The sequence below is a fragment of the Choloepus didactylus genome, chromosome 13 (genome assembly GCF_015220235.1).
Source record: "Choloepus didactylus isolate mChoDid1 chromosome 13, mChoDid1.pri, whole genome shotgun sequence".
NCBI classification, from domain to species: Eukaryota; Metazoa; Chordata; class Mammalia; order Pilosa; family Megalonychidae; genus Choloepus; species Choloepus didactylus.
The window spans coordinates 77,209,874-77,234,292 of NC_051319.1; the positions used below are offsets into that span (position 1 = coordinate 77,209,874).

Genomic DNA, 24,419 nt, shown 5'->3' on the forward strand with positions numbered 1-24,419 from the left:
AAGACCACATTAAAACTGTATGTGAATACAAATGATGGTAACTGGGAAAGGAAGAAGAAAAAAGGGGACTCAAGGAGGAAAAGAAAAAAATCAAAATTTGCAAGCCCTGTCAAGCCACAAGAAACTGGAAGCTGGAAACAATGGCAGTGCCTTTTTGTGTGCCTGGTACACCCATTAAGAACTGCAGCACTGGCCTCCAGTTAAGCATATAAATGACAATTAGGTCTCTCAGTACCCTACTGCTGTGTCAGCAGTCTCCATTAAGCTAGGACAGGAACTGCCTAAAAGGTATACAAACACACAAAAATTTAACCCATTTAATATTATTAAGTAAAGAGACACATTTAAGTCCACAAAAACAAACCATTTACTACCTACTATGTAACTTACTTTTTATTTTAAGTATCTTGCATTTGTGATGGATGCTTTCCGGGTTTTGCCACACATTTTAATGTTAAAGGTTAAATTATTTTTTACATGCATGTAGTGTGAATAGTTTTCCCCACATGGGAATAATGTTTATTAAACGATGACATACCACATGGGTTAAGTGTCCTTTTCAGTTGAAAAACTACAAACTGCCTAGTTACATTTCTCCCCCGAAAATACAAACTGGTTAGTAATTGAACTTCTAGCCAACACAGTCAAAACTGAGAGGATTAAAAATACAAACACAAGTCCTCAGATCTAATTAAGGGAGTCCTTTTTACAGACTAAGCAATACCAGTGATACTCCTTGACTCTAGGGAGCTGGAAGCCATCCTAATAATCCCACTCAGAACATTTACCTTAAATAACTTTTTTCTAGTTCTCAACTCATGAATAAAGGTAATACTTTGTTAATTCTATTTCAGAAAACTTTTTCCAAGTTGTTTTTATTTACAATGCCAACTTTTAAAAGATCAATAAACTGAAGTTAACTGAACAGTAAACTAGGCAGAAATTACTTTACAAAAAGAGGGAAAGCCCCAAATGCCACTTTTTATAGAGAACCCACAGTTCAGTTTTATTCAGAGCAAAGAAAAAAGAAATTTTTTTGATCATACTAGAAGAACTTAGCCATAGGTTTGGAATCTGTACTCAAACTACACATGCAATGAGGACAATATTCTGCTAATACAATTAATTTGCTGCTGCATTTGTCTACTGTTTGTCTAATATTAACAATTATAAACAGAGCAGTGCAACTAGTATTTGGAACAATCCTTACAGTGTTACAGTGTCAGGCACAATGCTTCACTTCTCTTCACACCACTGGTTCTCTTTGCGTACCTAGAAGAAGAGATAAATGTGAGGAAGTACTTTAACTCGAGTAGTCTTTTTCCAAGACTTGTAATATTATCTAACAATTCATCAATAGCTTATGAAGTGGGTCACAAAGGACAGATGGAAAGCTGGAAAAACACCAGGCTAAAAGTACACTTCCTGGTGCCCCTTTTCTGCCTCCCCCAGGTTCTTCTTCTTCCCTGCTGTAACTATGAAAAATGCACAGGTTCCCAAATACCTAGGTCCCTACCTGAGATTCTATAAAAGATTCATCACTAAGTTTTATCTTTCAGAAACTTAAATCCACCAGAGTGTTCCTATGCCAGACAAGTCGTAAAACTCAGAAGCAACAGCCTTTTTAATATCAACAATCTGATGTAACCCCCTTCCCCATATTGCCGACAACCCCTTCCAATATGAACAAGTTAGGGTGCTCACTGCCTAGACACCCTGAAGATGGAGAAAGAGATTAAGTGAGAAGAGAGGGTAGCAACAAACAAGATAAGATTTAACAAAGGTCTATGAATAGTGATATTTTATATAAATAAATATATGTATATATTTTAGATGCTGGGGTGTTGGAATAGCTGGAAAGAGGTAAATGACATGGTGGAACTGTAACTTATAAAATCCTTTGAAATTTGCTCTATAGCTAGGTTGAATTGTGCTCTGAAAGTCTTCACTTTTCTGTATAACCTTATATTGCATAATGGGAAAGAACTGAGACTGGAATTGTAACCTGTAACAATTTTTGAAATCACCTATATAACTGCTTGTTGAGCTATACATCGAAAGTAAACGTCTTTTTATATGTATATTTTACAATAATGGAAATAGCTGAAGTTGTGGAACTGTGACCCATGACATTCTTTGAAATTTGTTCTGTAAGTACCTGTTGACTCATACTTTGAAAGTTATCACTGTTATGTATATATGTTAAAGTTCATAATAAATAAATAAATAAATAAATACATAATGCACAGGCAATGGGCAATTATAGCTTCAGTCACCAAAGCTGACAAAGTAAATTCAAACAATTCATACACAGAATTTCAGTTTGCAGTTGCGTTTGTAGTTCTAATCTATTCGTTTTCTCCCCATTCACCAAGTTGCTCTGAAATATCTTAGCACAGACCCATCTATAACGTCTGCTTTTCAGAAGTCAATTACATATCAGATACAGTCAATAGAAATGGTCCCAAGTACCAAAACTAGCAAGTGGTAATGAATTAACATGAACACATGCCTTTCGTTAAAAACAAATAGTTCTTTGCCTATAAAACTAAGTGTTTTAATCAGACAGATCAGTAAGAATGTATTAAGGACACAGAAGGTATCTATTATCCTTCAAACAAGCTCAAGACTCCTAGAAACAGATACCTCTTTACCTGGCATATTAAATGAGTTTTAAGGTATCTATTATCCTTCAAACAAGCTCAAGACTCCTAGATACAGATACCTCTTTACCTGGCATATTAAATGAGTTTTAATCTCTTAAAAAACATGTGATCAAGGACAAGCTGTGGGCTACCTACCTGGGCTTCCTCCTCTTCAGTAAAGTCGTTTTTGATATTGAAGGTCTTGCGAATCTCCTCAGGAGTTTTCCCTTTGATCATATTGGCAACAGTCTTGCATGTAACATCAAGCAAACCCTTGATGTCTAAATAGTTTGCGGCCTGTAAGGTGATATTTGTTTTCAATGAAATTTTAAACTAAACTCAAAGTTACTTATTAACAATCATATCTAAACTTAAAATGCTACTTAATTTTAAGAAATTAAAGGGAGAATAAGTCAGACACAAGTTCTTCTATGAAAGACATTTTTGTACATCCCCTTCTTTATTATACCTCTGAAATAGTGAGTCTTTGTGCTGTCTTAAGCAAATTATACTAGCTCAAATGTTAAAGAATGGTTACCTTTTTTGGGGGGTGGGGTGGGGCAGGGGGTAAGCATCATATGTCAAACCTCAGCAAAAATATTCTTCCATGCTTCAAGAGTTTAAATATAAGCAGTTGTAGCATATAATTATTCATCTTTTCAAAGAATTAACTTTTGGTTTCATTGATTTTCTCTATTTTCCTGTTTTCTATTTTATTGACTTTTGCTCTTCAATATTCACTTTCTTCAGCTTACTTTGGGTTTAATTTGATCTTTTACTAGTTTCTTAAGGTGGAAACTTAGATCACTCATTTGAGAACTTTCTTCTTTTTTATTGTGTTTAGTTCTATCAAATTCTCTCTAAGCACTGCTTGCTTTAGCAGTATCCCACAGATTTTGATGTACTGTAGTTTTATTTCCATTCAGGTCAAAATACTTTCTAATTTCCCTTTTGATTTCTTTTTTGACCCACGGGTTTCTTAGAATTGTGTTATTTAGTTTTCAAAATTTAGAAATTTTCCTATATCAATTACTGATTTCCAAATTTAATTCCATCATGGACAGAAAACAAACTTTGTATGACTTAAATCCTTTTAAATTTGAGACTTGTTTTATGGCCCAAAACGTAGTAATATAGACTTGAAAAGAATATGTATTCTGCTGTCTTTAGATGGAGTGTTTTACAAATGTCAATTAAGACAAGCTGGTTGATAGTGTTATTCAAGTCTTCTATATCCTTAGTGATTTTCTGTCTACTTCTATCAATTATTGAGAGAGAGGTGTTGAAATCTCTAAGTATGACCGTGGATTTGTTTATTTCTCCTTTGAGTTCTATTGGTTTTTATTTCACTTATTGGAACGTCTGCTTTTAGCTGGATAAGTGTTTAGGAATGCTATGTTCTCTTAAAGAACTGATCCCGTTATCATTATAAAAGCACGTTCTTAAGCCTGGTTATATTCTTTGCTCCAAAATCTACTGTGCCTGATACAATATAGCCATCCCAGCTTTCTTTTGATTAGTGTTATCATTGGACATCTTTTTCCATCTTTTAACCTAACTGTGTCTTTATATTTAAAGTGGGTTTCTTGCAGACTGCATAATTGAGTCTTACTTTTTGATCCAATCTGACAACCTCTGCCTTATGGTAGTTAGACCACATACATTTAATATGATTAATGACATGGACTTTACATTACATTTGAGCTAAGTATCAATGAGTATAACAAATTTAACTCTGCAGGTGTTAAAAGGCTCTGGGAGAGAGTCACCTTATAGTACATATCAAAAACATACCAGAATAAGTTCAAAAAGTGTTCCCTGGTCAACTTTTAAGAATTCTTGGTCCCAAACAGGGATATCATCTGTTCGCTTTTCTTTGTTTTCATCATCCTCAGGAGGAGGAGGGTCATCTTTGTGGTGGGTGCACCACTGAATGACCTACAAACAACAGAAGTTCATTCCTCTATGGTTATTTTGTCATCAAATACTCATTATACTGCTGCAGCAAGGTTATTCTTACATTGGGATAAGAAAACCAACTAGAGGCTGACTTGAAAAACAAGTTAGTCAGTAGAGAAGCTTAAAAAGCAAAAATGAAACGTGATGAATCTTTACAACCCTAGAGGGTGGAAGAACCATGCAGACAGATTACTACATTTGCCCACATTAAAATGTTTCTGTCCAAAAAGATATATAAGTAAAGTCAGATAGGACAGTAACTGGAAGATACCTGCAATATGTATAACTGACAATGTATTGGCCTACAGAATATAAAATCTTAAAAATCACTACAAAGACATGGGCTAGCAATATGAACAGATAATTCACAAAAGAAATATCAATAGTCAAACAGGAGGAAATCTCAATTCTCACTAAGAGATACAAATTGATCACATTAAGATACTACTTTTGATTGCCAAATTAAAAAAAAATGAAGATTTTGATGAAACTAATTGTTGGCTATAGAGTGAGGGAAACAAGAATGCTTCTTTTGGAGAGTGTAAACTGACATAATCCCTTTGAAAAGTAATCTAGCACTATCTAATGAAGCTTGAAAATGTGCATACACTATAACCAAGCAATCGTAAATAATCCAGAAACATATACCAGAATATTCAGTGTCAGAACAAAGCAGGAGACGCCCAAATATTCCCTCAGTAAAGCAATGAATACCTTAAAGTTTCAGAAAGCTGGTTAACTAGACTATGAGTACCAGCATGGATAAAGACCAAAATCAATGCTGAAAGTTAAATTGTATAATCTAGGTGGTAGGTATACAGATGTTTGCTTTATAATTCCTTTACTTTTTCTGCACATTTAAAGTATTTTCATAATAAAATGTTGGGGGAAATGAACAATGCTGAAACAAAATGAGCTGAAAATATGAAATTATTTTTAGAAGGAAAAGCCAAGCATAAAGGGCTTCAATAAAATCATAGCTTTTAAAGAAGTATTCTAGTTGTACAACTAAAGAAAAACACACCAATTAATATTCACTTATAAAGACACTCTTAAAATTAATTTCGGTGATGAACGCACAACTATATAATGGTACTGTGAACAAATGAATGTACGCTTTGTATGACTGCATGGTATGTGAATGTATCCCAATAAAAATGAATTTAAAAAAAAGGATATGTAAGACAGTGATTGTATACTCTGGATGGTTTGTATGGTGTGTGAATGTATATCAATAAAATTGAATTTAAAAAAGGATATGTAAGAAACTAATGCAAATTTTACTGTCTAGTTTTGCAGTTTGTGGACCATGTGATCATTACTTAATACACTTAAGAGTTTATAAGCAATAATAACTCAAAATAGGTTAAAAAAAAAAAACAAAACCCTCATTCTCAGAAGTGGCCCCACATCACCCAGCCCATTAATTCTGAACTCATCTATTATCCCCTTACTTGTTCATTATGTTTTAGCTACCACACTAGCCGCCTTCCTGCCTTCCCTCAAAGCACATCAGGTATGCTCCTGTCTCAGGGTCACTACACTTACTCCCTTTGCCCAGAATTCTCTTCCCCTACATATTCATATGTCTTTGTTGAAAAATCACCTTTTCACTAAGGCATTTCCTGAACATCTTTATTTTAAAAACAGCCAACTATCCATCCACCACTATCCATTTTACCCCCCTTTCCTTCTTTAATCTCCACAGCTTTTCCATTTGGCATATTTCTTAAGTTGACTGTTTCCCTACTCCTTTAGTATGTGAAATCCATAAGGGCAGAGGTTTTTGTCTCTTTGGTTCACTCCTCTACCCCAACACCTAAAAGGTGCCTGGCATTTGAATGAATGCGAACAAAAGTCCTTTTAGAAGCATTTTACATTAGCGTAAAATAGAACATGTCAATTGTAAGACAGCACTCAGAAGTCAGAAAGAATGGATCTAACTGATAACATATAAAGCTCTGAGCCATAAAATATGAATTATACAGGAAATCTATATAAAGAACTCCTACAAAAAGCCTGATAGAAAGGGGCAAAGGAAAACACAACACAGATAATATAAATGGCCAATAAAACATGTAAAACATGTTCAGGCTTAGAGAATCACTTTTTAACCTGTCTAGGGAGATTAAAAAGTCTGGTAATAGCCCATGTTGGTAAGAGAATAGAAAAATATGCAGTGCAGGTATGTCTCATGCATAGATGAAGATGAAATGCATTTGGTTAGTGATCTTTGAAAACCCCTGGCGGGGGTGGGGTGGCAAATGAGCCAGTCATTCCATCTTTTAAATCTAGGATAAGCCAGTTTTTCGTCCAATACGGGAGCAAGTTGCTGTTCCTATAAGTGAGTATACAATTAAATAATTGGCTTGTATTAAGGAGCCATGTGTCCCAAAACAGTAAAATCCTATTCAATGTGGAAAGCTAGTTATTCTTAGACACCAAGGTGATCAACTGGAAAACAAACAAACACATCTTTTGTTCCCAAGCTCTCTTTGGGGCATACTCATTCAGTGACCAGACGAAACAAACATTTTCCTTTTTGCTAAGCTCATATTATTATATTTCAGTAATGCAAAAGACTAGAAAACTCAAATATGCACAAGGCCTGGTTAAATAAACAATAGTACATTTACAGAGTCATAATAATACTATGCAGAGTTCTCAAAAAAAAAAAAGAGGAAATTATGTACCAATACAGAAAGATCACAAGGATACTATTAAATGAAAAAAGAAAAGTACATATAAAAGTGTACAGTTTGCTCCTTTGTTAAGAATAGGGGAAAACATTTACTTGTTAATATCTGCATTACAAAATACTGAAAGAAAAATGCTTACCGGAAGGAAGGGGATCAAAGTGGATAGGACAGGAATGGGTACAAAAGTGTTATACATACCTTTATGCTGCTTTCAGCCATTTCAAAAAAAAAAAAAAAATCTAAGAAAGATACTCATGATTTAAGTCTACCATTCTCTGAAAGGTGGTGTCTTTTTGGAGGGCTATTTAGCTATATCTATCAAAATTTAGGTGTATACACCATCCTGTGTGTGACCCAGATGGGTCTGGGTCTACATCTTGATCATCTCTCCTAGAGAAGTACCTGCACAGGCATACCAAGGTAGTGTGAAAAGTCACTATACATCATCTGTATCAAAAAACTATAAACTAAATATTCACTGATGAGGATTAGTCAGTTCTTTTATGCAGTAGGATATAATGTAACAAGATAGATTTATGTATACTGATAAAGGAAGATCACCAAGATACTATGTTAAAGAGTAAGTTGTAAAATAAGACTCCCTATGTAAAAGCATTAAAAGGGAATCAGAAAAAATATCCAATCAGTGACAGCAGTCAACTGTGGCAAGGGAGCAGATAGAACTTTTTTCTGTATATTATTGTATTGTTCAAGAGCATTCAAATATCATTCAAACAAGTGTTAAGAACATTCAAATTCAAAATTAATGTTAAGAGTTAAGTTCTGTATTAGACTGCTGGATTTATTTGCATCAATCAATTAATGCTCTATATTAGGCAGAGTGGACTTAACAAACATCAGCTGAAATGCTGGTAGATATACCCAAATAAATTCTATACCAGAATAAGTTCAAACATGGTTTGAGTACTTTCAGGAACTTGTGGTCTAAAAAGGTTATCTATTCAGTCCTATTTCATAGGGATTAGAAGTATCACATGCTACACTCATAAGAACTACTCATCTACACAAAGAAACAGTGGAAGTATATAAAAGCTTAAAAGCTAAGTTCACTGTACAGTTTAAGTGTCCCCACTCTAAAAATTAAAGACCTTACCTTTTTTAATATGGCTGCATTAACATTTGGTAGAGGAACTGGGTCATCATCTCCTTCATCATCCATTCCCAAATCTAAGAAAACCATAAGACAGTCACCATTATTTCCTAACTCCATTATAGCATTTACACCAACCAGGCTATGTCTCCAATAAGTAACTTACAAGATATGTTGTTTGAGAAAATATAAAAAATACTTAACTAAGAATAGCTCTCTCTTAAAATCATTTATAATTAGTGGTTCATGAACAACCCAAAACAATATAAGGTTGTGTCAGTAGAGATATACAGGAATATTTTACTAAGAGAGTTCTGAATTAGGAGGTAAAGTGATTTCTTAATTGGGGTTGAGATGACTTAAGGAGCCATCTAGAAAAAATTTAAAGCTAGACCCTTATCTTTACTCTTTATACCAAATTCTCTAGATGGGCTGCATTTAGAAAAGTAAAATAGTGAAAAGTATTCCAAGTAATAGAATCTCAATCTATTCAACTCTGAAGTCAAAAGATGTATACATACACACACACACACACACACACAAAACAGACCATGCAGCCACTGACAAAAACTAGGCAGGTAGCTCCATACATACAGATATGATCTCAAGATTAAATTTTTTTAAAGCCAGGTAAAAAAAGACAAATGTTATCTGAATAAAAGTAGGAATATGCTTATATATTTATGCTTAAAATATCTTCAGAAAGATACATAAGGAACTGTTAACAGATGTTACCTCTAGGGAAGTTAACTAGAACCTGGGATGATGGACTTACTTTCAACATATACCCTCTTTCATGCTGTTTGTTCAACAGGTACATGTTATTACCTGTAATACTGAATCTACAGGTTTCTCTGGTAAGAGGGTCAAACTTTTAGATTCTTAAAGAGGTCAGTGAACCCCAAAGAAAAAACTTAAAATCCATGTTACTTGAAGATTCAGAATAAGAATATTTTTCAAATCAAATGGGTCTGTCCTCCAGTTTCTACATGACTAAAGAAAAGCTGCCTAAGAAAATTACTTAAAGCAAGTACCAAAATTAGATGTGGAAAGTTACTACAATGGTGTAATGGTTGTAGCAGAGTATTACTGATAGAGATATGGCCAGTGTTGAGTCAAACATTTGAATCCCTAATTTATTCCAGGTGCTGTTCTACACAGCAGAGATACAGCAGTGCACCTAGGAGGACAGGGAGAAAGGGGAAATTGTTGCAGTTTTAGATGTGGTTGTTCAGAATGCCTCGCTGAGATGAGTTTGGTAAAATCCTAAAGGAGACAGAGGGAATGACGAATGCAAATGCCTTCTAATAGGAGTGTCTGGAATGTTAGCAAGAGCAGGGTTAGCAAGGGGAAGAGTAGCAGATGAGATCAAATAACAGGGGGCCAAATAATAATAAGGCCTTGTACATTCTGGCTGCTATACAGGAAAGACATAGTGAAGATCAGGGGGTAAAGAGGGAAACCAATTATGGGGCTAACAATAATCCAGACACAAAGTGGTAGCTCAGACAAGGTTAGTAGCTAGGGAGGAAGTAAGAAATGGTCCAATTCTGGATGCATTTTGAAGGTAGATCCAATAGGACCTGCCAACAGATGGGAAGTAGAATATGAAAGGAGTCAGGATGACTAAGGTTTATGGCATGAGCTAGTAGAAGGATGGAGCTGCCATTCGAGTAGCCATCAATTGATATGGGGAAGGCTATTGAAGGAATTATGGGTTTTTTTTGGGGGGGGGGGACAGGATCAAGAGCTCTGTTTCATAAGTTTGAGATGTCTATTACACATTCAAGGGTAGGACAAGAGGTTGTATATTCAAGTCTAGAAATCAGGAAAAGAGATCAGAAGTATAGATAAATTTGGGAATTGGGCTTACAATGCTATGAGACTAGATGAGATAATCAAGGGAATGAGTGCATATATAGTGAAGAGGTTTAAAGATTAAGCCCTGAGAAACTTCAGCCTTTAAGACAGTGATACAGCAAGCTGTGAGACAGATAAGTATTAAGTGAAGTATCCTGGAAGCCAAGGGAAGAAGAGAATGATCAACTGTCAAATTCTGTTAATAGGTCTAGATGAGAACTGAAAACAGATGGTACACTTGATGTCATGGAGGTCAATGAGCTTTGACAAACAGTTCCAGTGGAGTGATAAAGATGTGAATAGATTTTAAAAGAATAGTACTTTGTTATCCTCTATGGATGGAGTCACTCATCTCCACCCTTCTCCCTCTTGCCGATGCTTTTCCCTAACCCGATCTCAGTCTACAGTAAAACTATAAAATGACAATGTCTCATGTGAAGCTCAAGCTGGATTCAGTCACTTATGTTTTCTCTGAGCTAATACTGTAAAATATTTTTAATCAGGGAGGAGAGAAAGAAGCTACACTATGTAAAATATCTGTGTTTGGGAATTGAAATTTTGGAGAAAACACATAATACAGAAGATCAGCTTGTCTAGATCTAAATCTTATTTGGAAGAAAGTTTAAGTCACATTAAAAATAAGGGCCTGTGGCTGTGAAGGATTACCTCTCTAGCATATAAACTAGAGGACTTGCAATATTTTTTGCTTTTAGACTGAAAGCACAAGTAGCAACAGTCATTCCTTTAAGCTATTGGGTTTCAAGGACCTCTGAAAGACACTTGTATTCTGATACCATAGCCTGGACCTAAACAAATCAGCCAATCCACATGTACACATGCCAAGATTTTCTCTTGATTGTTCTGTTTAAAAGGTTTTATTTTTGTTTTCTAATTTACATAAAACCCACAAGCAAAGATACTGTAGACGCAAAACAAAGAAACTAGTAAGTTGTCAAATTCAATACTCCAGTCCTCAACAGGCTACAATCTATATACATATTGATACTTAAGATAAACCTATTCATCCCAGATTCCCAAAGGTTATGGAGTAAAGAATAATTTAACTGTTGCTATCAACCCACTTGCTTCAGTGATCAAAGTTAGCTTGGAAAACCTTCAAGGAGCCCTATGTTCTTAGGTTGGCAAATGCCTCTTTGAAGCAGCACAGAAGAGATTAGTGTGTCAGGCACCAACTGGATGAAATAAAGAACAGTTTCATTGCCAAAGCAAGTATTCAGGCAGCAATTTCGGTATCAATTTCTACATCCTCTAGTTAAAGCCTACTCACCAGCCTTTAGGGACACTTGGATTGCTTTCACTCTTTATTAGGGACAATACCATAGCTCTTCATTCAACAGGTACTTGGTGAACAATGACTGTGGGATGTACCAAGGGGTTTACAACTTAATAAGTGATCTGTTTGTAATTTACCAGCATACAGGAGTATAGGTACCATATATTGGTAACAAAAAGATTTACATGTTCAGCTTTTATCAGAAAACAGAAGTCACACACTTAGAAGACATACCCCTCTTCAATTCAGCTTCTGCCTCTACTACACCTAAATATCTGCTGTTTGAAGAACTCTAACTTATTAACTGTGAAATCCTAAGTAACCAACCCATCTGCAGTATATGACTCTGACAATCACTCTGGGCCCTTCAAAATGTCCCTTCTTCCCTTAGATTCCACAAATCCCTACTCCATTCATTCTGCACTTACTTCTGACTTCTACACTCTTACCCACCGCCCCTTTGCCCTTCCCAATGTGGTTGCCAGCTAGCCAACCCCATCTACTTGAATGGATTTATATTCCCATAACAAAGTCAGTCTTTTTTTATCTTTAGCTGTCTACATAAAACACAGGAGCCAAGATCCATACACCCAAGTGCCTAGTAGATTACTACATAATCTTCTGAAAGAATCCCAAACATAACATGTTCAAGCTCAAAGTCATTTTCTTCTCCATTCTTCTCAAATCCATTCTTCAAGTTCTGCCAACTCCAGTAAGACAATCTGGTCCCACTCCAAGACTCCAACTAAAAACTCAATTTTACTTTTCCTTAACCAACTCTACATACTCTTCCTCAGAATGATTTCCCAAAACAATCTAATTTTACTAGATTTGAAGTTATCACCTCACTAGTACTATACACTGCAGTTTCTTCACAGGCCTGAAGAATAACATCAGCCATGACGCTCCCAAAGCATCACTTAGCAGACAACTTTATCAGCACATTAATTATACCAGGTGACAGTTTACTATGTTTGGTGTCTGGTTCCCCTACCACTTTATAAATTCTTTTAGGGCAAAGACCATGTCTCATGTTCTTTCACCAGAATATAGCTAGTGATTGGTATATAATCCTTTCTCTTCACGTAAGTATCTATAAGCTGCAGATCGTCCCTACATAAAATAAGTTTAACATCTGAGTACAAAAGAACACTTATTTAAGTTTTTTTCCACCAATCAAGACACCAACTTTTATGTCTCCATATACTATTAATATCCACCAGTCCACAAAGAGATCCATGTTAGCTACTAAGTTTCAAATGTTTCAGGACCTGTTTTCTTCCCTAGCTTCTTTGCTATACTCCATATACACCTTGCAGCAGTTTCAGAGGAATTAAAAAATAAGAGAAAAGGGAAAACATTAAAAAACAACAACAGATAGCTACTCAGCTTACTCCCTCCCTTGAAACAACGTGCTCTATTTAGCTACCATATAGGAAAGTATCCTTTTCCAAAGGCTTTAATTTTTGCCATCAGAAATCGTAAATCCAAATTTACTTGAAACAGAAATGAGTCAATATCTGATCTGAGACTTGGAAATCCCTTTACTAGTTATCTTATGGTCTTACCCACTGAAAAAGGAAACAAAAACCCTCATTAATTCAGACTGCAGAAAGAATGACCTGTGTCAGAACAATGTAGCTAACAACTTAAAGGAAAAAATATAAACTTCCCCCTTCATACTCTTGAGCACCTAATAAGACTGCTGCTCCTACAAATTTGATATTCACAGTCTGTCTCAAAGTACATCCTTTCCTCTTCTTTCCCCCACCGAGGTTTTCTAATAAACTTACCTTCTAACATGGTCTTTATAGTCACAGATTGTTTGGCAATTTCCACATCAACCTCAAATATCTCTCCATCGGAACTCTGCAACTTAATTGAAGGCATCTAAAAAAAGGTAACATATTGAACTCGGAGTTTAAGAGAGATACATCAGTTCTATATGACATTTCATCAACTATAGTCTGTTAGAACCCTCTAACTTACTAACTATAAAATCCCAAGGATTTGCAGTATAAAACCTGGTAAAAACACTGTTTTAAGAGGTTATTCCCAGGCTAGCCTACAAGTATTTCTACAGAAATGTTTCTAATGTATAATTCCCAGGAAAAGAGCTTTTAGGCCGGCTCTACTGAACTACTGGCATAAATTTAAGTTACATTCTTTAACTTTGATGTAAAATAAGTCTCTGAAAGTGACCTACTACATTTCTGCCTGCCTTTCTGCTTCCCCTGAATACTGATTACTCCATTTGAATAGTTAACTGTCACAGTTAACTCCCTGCAAACCTGAGGGAAGTCATTTCAAAATAAACAAAGCTACCAAATGCAAATTTCTCCCCAGTGAGATCTACCAATAAAAATGAATAGATCAGCATACTTATTTATGTTTGGATCAATACAATACCATACAAAAGAGAATAAAATGATTTAAGGATAAACAGGTTAACAGTACAATTCCCTAAGACTAATAATGGGCTTAAATTTCCCAGGCTCCTTTTTACCTTTCATTACTGACCAGGTGTCCCAAGTTTTAAATCTTCTGTCAAAATCTCCACAGTAATAACCCATTACTTGTTCCAAAATGTATTTATTAACTCAGATTAATTATGAGTCACTAGGAAAAAGACACCTCTAACATAAAAGCTAATGAAGCAATTAATTTCAAAGAACCTGAGTTCTGGCAAAACAAACAAACAAACCAAAAAAAACCACTTTTGACCCCTGTAAATTTTTTTTTTTCTTTTTCTTTTTTTTCCCTTTAAATTTAAAAGTTCTAAGCAAACAATTTTTTTTGCCATCTTCAGATTCTTAAAAAAAAAAAAAAAAAAGCACCAATACGTGGTTCTAAAGATCAAAATTCAAGACCCCTTTGAAACCCAAGTACAGCTTTTGAAAGCCCATACTTCTAATGTATTCAAAACACTGTGATATCACTATTTACTAACAAAGTATCTCTAAATCTTTTCAAGTGTGTTGTATTAAAAATAATGTGAATTCTCCGTAAATACTGAATTTGGCATTTAAAAATCCATCGAACCCATTTTAGGTTCAAAGACTTAAAATCCACTATCAATTAAATATTCATTCAGCTCTTCCAAACAGACAAGCAGTCAGAGGAAGGAAACAAAAAGGTAATGCATGTTTTAAAACCAGCCAGTGAAATATCCCGCTCTCACTCATCTATGGTTGAAGAGACTCGAATTTCACTTCTCAGTTCACAAACACATCTGCTTTTCCATGTCGCTTAGTGTTTGCCAATGCAGTTGTTCTGCTCAAAGGAGAAGGACCCAGAGCAGGCCCAGAAACATCCCTCCCTGTGACAAGGCAATGACAAAAGGTATTCCCCAAAAGAAAGTATTTTTACCTGGGCCCAATTTTTAATTACAAAATACATTATGCCATTTTTAGCATAGTACTGGAATGAATATTACAGGTTCACAAATAACAATAGTTAACAAAACTACATTTAAGCAAGTCGACCATTTCATATTTCTTCAAATAACTCAGGATAATAGCAAGATCTGCTTAGTCATACCCAAATTTGTGTATTAGGTTACTCTTAGGGGAACTGGAGATCATCTAAATAGCAGAGAGGCAATCGTTTAATCTGTAATTGGATGAACTTTGTAATTCTAGATTTAACACCCAAGATACTTTTTTTAGTGTTATGCTGCCAGAATTAAATGCAAAATTTTCAGTAATAATGGTTGAAATTTTGATTTGACATAATTTCAAGACCATTCCTTCAATTCTTTAGGCTCCTGTAATTGGAATTAAATCACCCTCCATGGTTGCCTTGAAGTGGTTTTATCACATCATAAAGGAAAAAATTAAGCCCTGCACCATTAAATGACACGAATTTCTGACACCTCTTTTTAGGGTGGAGGATTCTGCATTGTTCTATGAAACCCATATATTCTATAGTGACGCTCTGATGAAAAATTCACGCCCAAAAGATCCAAACCTTAAGTCTCCATTAAAAAATGAACCAAAGCGGGTGAACGTACCATCTAATTAAAAGTCAGAAACTCCGAGTTAAGTTTTGCTGAGTTAGGGCTCCTAAAAGTCATACCACTATGACATGCTATCTGCTATTTACAACACTTATTTCAGCGACTCCGGGCCGTGGCAAAATAATGGGGATAAATATTAAGAAGGTTCAGGCAAAGCCTCGGCCCCAGCACACAACACAGTTAGGACCGGTGGCAGGTGACGCCAAATACAAGGACGAGGATGGGAGCCAAGAATACATCGATCCCTGACTACCACCACCATCTTCCCCCACGATAGGGGAAAAAAGAAAGAAGAAAGAAGAAAGAAAACAAAGAAAAGAAAGAAAAGAAAGGAAGAAAGGAAGAAAGAAAGAAAGAAAGAAAGAAAGAAAGAAAGAAAAGAAAAGAAAAGAAAAGAAAGAAAAGGACATAGGCACACGCCCACGCTCCCGACAGCCAATGGAAGCCCATTCAAAACCCTGCTTTACCCTCGCCCTGACTTCCCAGGGCCAAGGGAAGCTCCAAGTCGCTGCCCCGGGCCTTGCGGCAGAGATCTGCGCCGGGTGAAGCTCACCGGTGCAGATAAGGCCGAACCTGGCGCTCGGCTTCCCCTTTCTCCCTCCCGCCCGAGCGCCCACAGGGCGCCGTGAAGACTCGCCGCCAGAGCGGCCTCACCGAGTCGAGGAGCAGCGGAGGGGAAGGTGGACGAGGCGCGGGTGGCGCCTTCCGAAGGACTGGCTCCGCAACAAGTTCCACTGGGCCTGAGGAGAGGCCAGGCCCAGTCGCCTACCCCCTCGGGCAGGCCTAAACCGCAGCAAGTGCCGCCACCCAACCCGCAATTCGCACAGCCACCGCCCCTAATAGCTCGGTCAGCGGCTACTCACGGTGTTTGGTCTCAAGGAGACTACGGGCCGGAGGCTGACGAGAGCGGGGCGGCGTCAGCACAATAAAGAAAAGGCGGAGAACAAGGGCACTACGGCGCGGCGGCACGGCAAGCGCTTTTATAGAGGCGGGTAAAGGTGCGAGGACCCGGGGGCTGGTGGCGTCACAGAGCTGGCTGGGCGGGCCACCGAGATCGCCTGACGGGAGTCAAAAGACGGCAGGGCGGGCCCAAGGCGCCGGCAGGGCAGGGCCGGGCGGAAAGGTGGCGAAGCGAGGCAGAGTTGAGGGGGTTTTATTCTTACCTCCACTCTCGAAAGCGTGGCTCTTTCTCCTCAAAACGGGACCTAGGGAACAAGAGAGGTGCCTCCGCGATCTGGAAGGGTCCTTCAGGCAGGAGCTGTCCTAAGCAAGTTAAAGACCCCGGTCCTGAATAGTCTAGAAACAGCAACAAAACAAACGGGACGGGGAGAACGGCGTTCCAAGGAGTTGGGGCTCTTCTTTCATAATGGAAAAACGGGCCGAGAGAGAGATGAACTGGCAAATGGACTTTGCAGCCACCACTCTGAGATTCTTTCTGCTCAGAGCCCTTTTCCTTCATTGAACAGATAGGCCCTGTCCTGTTTACATGAATTTCCTCACTCTTCATAACCCCATGAGGTGAAATATTAAATCACCACCCCTTACATGTGAAGGAACAAGTTCGGAGTGGCTAAGTGCAAGAATCAGGATTTGAACTCAGGACCACCTTATGCATAGTTTGGTGCTCTTAACCCTTATTTTTGTACCACTGATTTCTGAAGGGCCTTCTAGGTCTGAAACAGCTTCTTGGTGCAAGGAAACCCCAGATATGGAAAGGAGGCCTCTTTATCTGGCAGTGATCATTCATTCAGTAAATATGTATTGAGCCCTATGTGTGAGGCTTGGTGCTGGGGATCCAGCTGTGAACAGAACTCTGTTCAGGGGGTGCTACCAGAAGGCTGTAGTAGGGTCCACAGGATGAAAGTCTAAAGGAAAGCAGAAGTCTGAAAGGGCACCACTTCCACCCCAGTCAGGTACTGTGCAACTGCCATGCCCTACCCTGCTCTGCCTGGGGAACACGTGCTATCCCCTCCCTAGGAGACTGAGGTGCCTGGCTCACCTGGTCAACAGACATGTGATGGTATTCCTGGCACCAGGGAGACAAAGACACTTACACAAGGGGCCCCCTAAAGTAACCAGAGTCCTACAGCACCTCCAGAATGGGACCAGGCAGGGAGGCCAAGAGGCTTCTTGAGTTACAAGGTCTTTATCTACAAGCTGTGGTATCCAGTGTCTGCCAGGTGCCACTGCTGATGACAGAAAGATGAAAGGACCTACTCTCATACCTTTTCTCTACAGCACAGCCCTGTCCTCAGCAGTTCCAGCTTCAGGCCTTAGTGTAGCTCCTTTGCACCCCTGCCCATGGCATATAAGGTGGAACCTTGTAAACTCTGACCGAGCACCCCCAGTATTAGAATTACCAAGAGATGCTTGTTTTAAAATGCAGATTTTATTTACTTCTATATACTATTGTATGCATAGATTATGTCAGGAAGTATACATAAGAAATAGGTTGCCTCAGGAGAGGGGAACTAAATGGCTGGGGGACAAGGATAAGGGTGATTTTTCACTTTATCCCCTTTTCAACCTTTTGGATTTTGATCCACATGAATATATATTAAAAAAATTTTTCTTAAAAATAAATTGGCCTTGGGTCATGAGAATGCAGATTCCTGGGTCTACTCTAGATCTAATGAATCAAATTCTCTGGGGGCAAGTATTTCTGCTTTTTAAACAAGTTCTCCAAGAGATTCTTAAGCCCAGGGTAAATTGGTAAGATGAAGCCCTAAGAAGCAGCCAGCAGTGTCTGTCAGAGGTGACTCATTTAGCACCACACTTGCTGGATCAACCCTACCCTCCCTCAACCCTCCACTCAGGAGGGACAACGCAGTTGCAGGACTGTGGGGTGTAGGCTGAGGACTCATCCCCACTCATTTATCCATAGCCACCACCCAGGTCAGGAAGGACTGGCTCCCCAGTGTCCCACTGGTGTGTGTGGATGTGTGTATGGGTGTCAGAGGAAGGGGGATGCGTCTGGCTCCAGAACTGGACCTGAGGAGGCTGAGGCATCATCCTTACCTTACTCTACATACCACATAGTCAAAATCCCTTGCTCTATAGAGGGAGAAAACTCAAAACTAAAGAGAACGGACTTTTCCAGTGTCACACCACTGAAAAGCAGGACTGAGGCTCCTGGATTCCAGCCCCAGTCAAGCTCCTATCATAACAGCCTAGATATTTAATCTAAACTCATCCCTCAAATGCCAGGGACATTTTCTATCTACAACTGTTCCCAGCATACTACCTCCAGAATAGCCAAAGACCTTACATTCAAGCAGTCCAGATAGGAAAATCAGGTTTCTATGCCACTGGTGAAATCATTTCCAAAGATGATCTCCCTTTGTAAAGGGAGTCTTCATTGTTGCAGTGTTCATGGGAGGATTCCTAGACTGAGATGGGTGCAAGGTGCAGGGGTGGGATTACTTCTTAGCTTACATGCTGTCCTATGAGCTGTAACACATACCCAGAGTCCAGAGTCCAGAGTCCAGAGTCTCAGTGCATCTAAAATGGGACTTTGCTGCCCAGAATTTTCTCAGACACCTACTGTAGAACAGACTCAGTCCTGTTCTGATAAGAGTACAGGGACTCGGGGAGTCAGACCACCTGCCTCTGTTGTGTGATTTTAGGAAAATTAGTTCATTTCTCTGGGCCTTATCTCCCTCTGCTTAGCCCCTTCTTTCTTTTTGCCAAACACTACGTCTTCCATTTAAAATTAGACCAACCATGTTGTTACTCTAGAGGAGAAAGTGCTGAATGGGGGGTGTCAAATTCTTGGATCTTGATTTGCAAAACGGATTTCTGAAACTCAAAGCTTTTTAGCATAAGAAGGTATTTTGAACCACTGAAAGCCTGAGAGACTAAAGGGCACAAATCGTAAAATTTATACCAGCAACAGCAGAGAAAAAAGGAATGATAATGTCAGAACCAATTTTCCAAAAGGCTGGGAGTGGAATAATGATTGAGTCAGAGAGAAGAGCATTGCAGTTAGTTACTGGTGTGAGTCTCTGAGAAGGAACTCTTTCCCACTCCCTCTCCCCATACCCTCAACCCTGGGATAGGGGAGATGAGGACCCCAGATAGGTTTGGGAGATTCTGAGAATAGACAGTATCTGTACCTTGATCTATGAGTAAAGTCTAATGAGTCTTCGATGATGGGAAGGTAAGGCACTGGTCAAATAGAAGTGGCGGCTGGGGTGCCTCACCTGAGGTGGGCTGGAAGTATCTCAGCCTAATGTGTGAGGGTCCCAAGAAGCATGGAAATATGTCCTGAGGCCTTAGAACAGCATGGAAGTTGCTGGAATTGGGGACAGATGGCCAGGAAGGGGCTTCTGGGATGTAACAAAGGGAGCCCTAAAGCAGATGCACCTGGACAATGCAAGCCAGAGACCATGGCACAACTGCAGACATCTGTGGGCACAGCAAAAACCAAGGATGACATCCTGCAACTGGTATACTGAGGTCTGCTGGCCTCCCTGAGCATTAAAGGAAGATGGATGATGACTAAGAACCAGACAGCCTCCAGCCCCCTCACCTCCTACTCCATACCATGACCACATAAGCACTGTAGAATATGGGTGCAATCCTGGATAGGAGCAGAGGGACAGAACCTTCTACTTGACTGAGTGTACCCCTGAAATGATTGAATGATCATACACTCACTTGACTGAATTTTCCAGGAAGTGACTAGATTATATTTTCTGTTATCAAATGAAATAGATGCTATAGGAGGCAATTAAGAAAATAAGAGAACTGCTATTTTAACACACGCAAGTTTTCTGACTTGAAAATTTCATATAGGATGTCGAGTGGAAACCTTGTTCATATGCCGATGTGAATGTAAAATGGTGCCGCTTTGGAAATCACTTTGGCAGTTCCTCAAAGGGTTAAACATATAGTTATCATATGGCCTAGCAATTCCACTCCAGGAATATTATACCCAAGAGAAATGAAAACAGATGTCCACACAAAAAAATTCATACATGTCTTGCCCACAGGTGCACAGAAATAATGCAAACCTGCTGTTGCCCACTTGCTGCTCACATCCCATGTGATCTGGGATAGGTGGCCTCTCCTCTCTGAGCCCTGGTCTCTTAGTCTGTAAATTGAGGCTTAAAGCAGTACTGAACTCACAGGATTTTGGTGAAAATTCATGATTTCAGTCACTGGAATGGCTAATTTTAATAGAATGACAACACTAAATATTGGGAAAGATGAATAAATGGCACTCTCCTACGTTGATGGGAGTGCAAATTGGTGCACTTTAGAAAAACTGTTTGGCAGTATCCACTGAACCTAAACATTTGTTTTTCCAATGCCCAGCAATTCAAGTTCTGGACATACAACCAGCAAAAATAAGTACTTATGTTTACCAAAAGATATGTTTAAAATGTTCACACAGCTTTATTCATAAAATCCCAAAACTAGAAATAACAAATCCACCATATGTAATATGAATGAATAAACTGTACTATATTCATACCATGGAATACTAAACAGCAGTGAAAAAGAACTACTGATAAAAGCAAAATCCTGCAACAACATGGATGAATCTCAGTCATACTGTTGAGTAAAAGAAGCTAAACATAAGAGTACTTATTGTTCTTATGGAACTTAGGAGTTCATTTAAATGAAGAACAAAACAGGCAAAAACTTATCTAAGGTGAGAGAAGACAGAATAATGAATACCTTTGGCAGGAGGGCAGGTAATGATGTGACAGGCTTCTGGGATGCTAGAAATGTTCTATCTTGATCCAAGTGGTGGTTTCACAGGTGTATACATACATAAAAATTCACTGAGCTATCATCATATTTGTGTACTTTATGTAAGTCATAACTCAATTTAAAAAGCAGCGGGGGGAGGGGGAGTGTGAAAATGAGATATCAGTGTCCATTCCTGAGGGACAGTCAGGCCCCTGCAGTCTCTCATTCACCTGGCTGCCCAACCTTCACAGCCAAGGCTGGAGAAGTAACAGGAGATTCTGGGAGGTCCCTGTGCCAGGGAGGACTCATCTGCCCAGGACCCAAGAGTCCAACAGAGGCCTTGGACAGAATTGCAGAAAAGGCAACTCATCTGCTTCCTTGCCTCTATCTGAGCAAGACAGCATGGTGCCTCCCCTGGTAGGCTATGGACATGCCCTGGATAGAACGGTAGTAGCATCCACATCAAAGCAGTAAAGGAGAAAACTTCCTGATCCCCATCTGTCCCCGGCACCATCAAATGTCAGAAATTCTAGGATCTTGTCAAGCCAGAATGGGCCTACCCATTAGGCAGGGACCGGACAGTGACACTGCCCAAATCACATACCTGTGAACACAGCAACTAACATTCCTGGAGTGCTGCCCTGTGCACTTAGTACCAAAGCACTAAGGTAAGCTCTTCCTATGCTCTCTCTCTCCATTGTAACAATCCTAGGAGGTAGGTTCTATTATCATCTCCACTTTACAAAGAGAATGCAAGGCTGAGAGTGGTTGAGTAACCTGCCCCAGGCCACATAGCTGGGAAGCAGGGAGGTAGGACTGAACCTAAATCTAACTCCCCACAGATTAGCCAGAGCTTCCCAGAAGAAGATAGGCTACCCTCCACCCACCCCGTCCTCCAGGAGGAAAGTCTGTGGGGATATGTAGGTGCCACTTGTGGGGTTCAGAGTAACCAAACTGGGCACGGAAAGAGGCAGGGACAGTGATGGAGTTGCCCCAGTTTGGTCCTGGCCAACCCCCAAAATCACCAGCACCTACTGGCTCCAGCCAGCAGATGGTGCCAGAAGGCCAAATGGCCATCCCGAGTGCCTGTTCACTCAGCCTGCCCCTACCCAAGCTAGCCTTCCTGGCTCAACCTGTTCCCCGGGGAGACCTTGCCATACTGCACCGCCCTGCTCTGGCCAGGATTTGCAATGGACTCTCCATTTCAGAGGGACACTGACCCAGAGGGCTGGAAGCTACTTGCTGGGTCATACAGTGGGTGGCATTCAGCCTCCAATGGCCAGACCAGGGCTCTGGACAGGACTCTGCAACTGTGTCCCTTTGACATTTGTGTAAATGAGCCTCTACCAGTATAGTTGTCAATTTTTTCAGCCACAGTCCACTGCTTGGGTGCAGGCATCAGATCTGGTTAGAAAATCCCAGCCTGGACTACAAGCTCCCATCCAGCAGCTTCCCTTGCTGCTGTCCCCTACCTTCCGCTTCTAGCAACTGAAGGCAGCAATCTCTGGAGATGCTGTCGGTGCTGCTTTATAAAATGCACTTCAGTTTTTTAAAAAGACGAGTGTTATTTATGATAAATAGCTCCTAATACAGACTGGTGAGAAGGGATGGCTCCGTTTCATCCTTTAGGCCTCAGCTCATATGTCACCTCTTCAGAGACCACCAGACTCACTGTTAGCCCAAATAATGCCTTGTTAAAAATTTTAAAAGCCACATCAAGATGTACGATTGCCATCATCCAGAAAATTGTCATAATTCACAAACATATAATGACTACAAGTACTTAGCTGTGCAATGGACAACCTGTTGCAACAGTATTTGCAGGCTTTTTTTACCCTCTTGCCTCCTATCCTGCTTTACTTTTTCTTTACAGCATATTATTCCTATCTGACTTTTATAGTTGTCTCTTTCAATAGTGTAGCCTCCACAGGGGCACTTTGTTTTATACAGCACTGTATTCATTCCCAGTGCCTAACACTTGGCATATAACAGGTGCTTGGTATTTGTCAAATGAATGAGTTTGAACCGATTTCCTTCTGTTTGCCCTTTCAGAGATTGTTACATTTTAATAGGCCCCTGGCTAACTCAGAAGTGGCTAATGAAGAAACCTCAAAGCTGCAACAATCCAGGACAACACACCTGAGAACAGGGACTTCACTGCACCCTTCCGCTTCCTTCTCAGACACCATACAAGTCTGTCTCTGAGGAGAGGACACAGCTCTAGACTTCCAAGCCAACACTGTGCAATAACTTGTGTGACACTAGGGTACCTGTGATGCACCCCCTGAATCAGCCATTACCATTGTGTCTATCAAACCACTTAGCTCAGCTGGTACGTAGCAGTGGCTTACCCTATGGAAGTTATCTTTTAAACCTTGCTCTTGACTTGCTTGCTGTGCTCCCCCAGCTGGCAGCAGACCTCTACTATTCTTAGGCTGAGTACTAATGGGGCTCTCTTGCCAGAATCACATTTGCCCTCCTCTCCCACATACACCCTTGCTTTTCCTTTTTTGTTTTTTTTTTTTTGCTTGTCATTTTATTCCTACCTCTAATCGACCTTACACCAGTGATGTAATTTGCCTCGAGATTTGGAGAGCTCGTAATTCTCTCAATAAACAAGAGCATCAATGTAGCACAAGGCCTGGAATGTTGGGAGTTAAAAGGTCCCATAGTCACAGGCTTTTGATGCCTGTGAACTAAGACACCAAGTCAAGCAGTAGATGAGCTTTAAGACTCAGGACTGAGTGAATTCATTGGCTACCACCTCTCCCACTCCCTGGCTAGGAACCCAGCTGGGAGCAAAAAACAGAGGATTCTGGATTATGCCAAACTGATGAGGCCCAAGTTGGTGAGGGGGACAAGGTGTAGGCACAGAACTCCATACTGGTGTGCCAGCTGTCCCAGTTTAAGCACTGAAAGCTCTGCTTCCTGGAAAACCCATAATTCCTAGGCAAACTGGGATGATCAGTCACCCACCCTATATGGAGCAGTGCTCACCCCATGACCACATGGGAACACACTGGTGAGTCAACTGAATTTTGCTTTCCTTAACATTGAACTATTTCAGGGAGCCAGCACACTTACACCAACTACTATTACTTATAAAATAATTAAAAAGCTCTTATTAATTGGC

General features: G+C 39.5%; 1 protein-coding gene across 1 annotated transcript; it reads right to left on the reverse strand.

Annotated features, from left to right (window-relative positions):
* Positions 1-378: 378 nt before the first annotated feature.
* On the reverse strand, positions 379-16,602 carry SKP1 (S-phase kinase associated protein 1). The gene is made up of 6 exons (XM_037801571.1): positions 16,450-16,602; positions 13,362-13,458; positions 8,418-8,491; positions 4,440-4,583; positions 2,802-2,942; positions 379-1,272 (listed from the first exon to the last, which is right to left on the reverse strand). Exons 2-6 carry the CDS (start codon positions 13,456-13,458, stop codon positions 1,237-1,239), a joined length of 492 nt encoding a protein of 163 aa, XP_037657499.1. The 5' UTR covers positions 16,450-16,602; the 3' UTR covers positions 379-1,236.
* Between the last annotated feature and the right edge of the window lie 7,817 nt (positions 16,603-24,419).

Bases quoted from the DNA above. Each gene is read 5' to 3' on its own strand.
- SKP1 (XM_037801571.1), bottom strand. From the start codon at position 13,458: ATGCCTTCAATTAAGTTGCAGAGTTCCGATGGAGAGATATTTGAGGTT. The intron at 4,584-8,417 runs GTAAGGTCTTTA...TGTTGTTTGTAG, and splicing joins ATGCAGCCATATTAAAAAAG to GTCATTCAGTGGTGCACCCA. The intron at 1,273-2,801 runs GTAGGTAGCCCA...CTCTTCTTCTAG, and splicing joins CTGAAGAGGAGGAAGCCCAG to GTACGCAAAGAGAACCAGTG.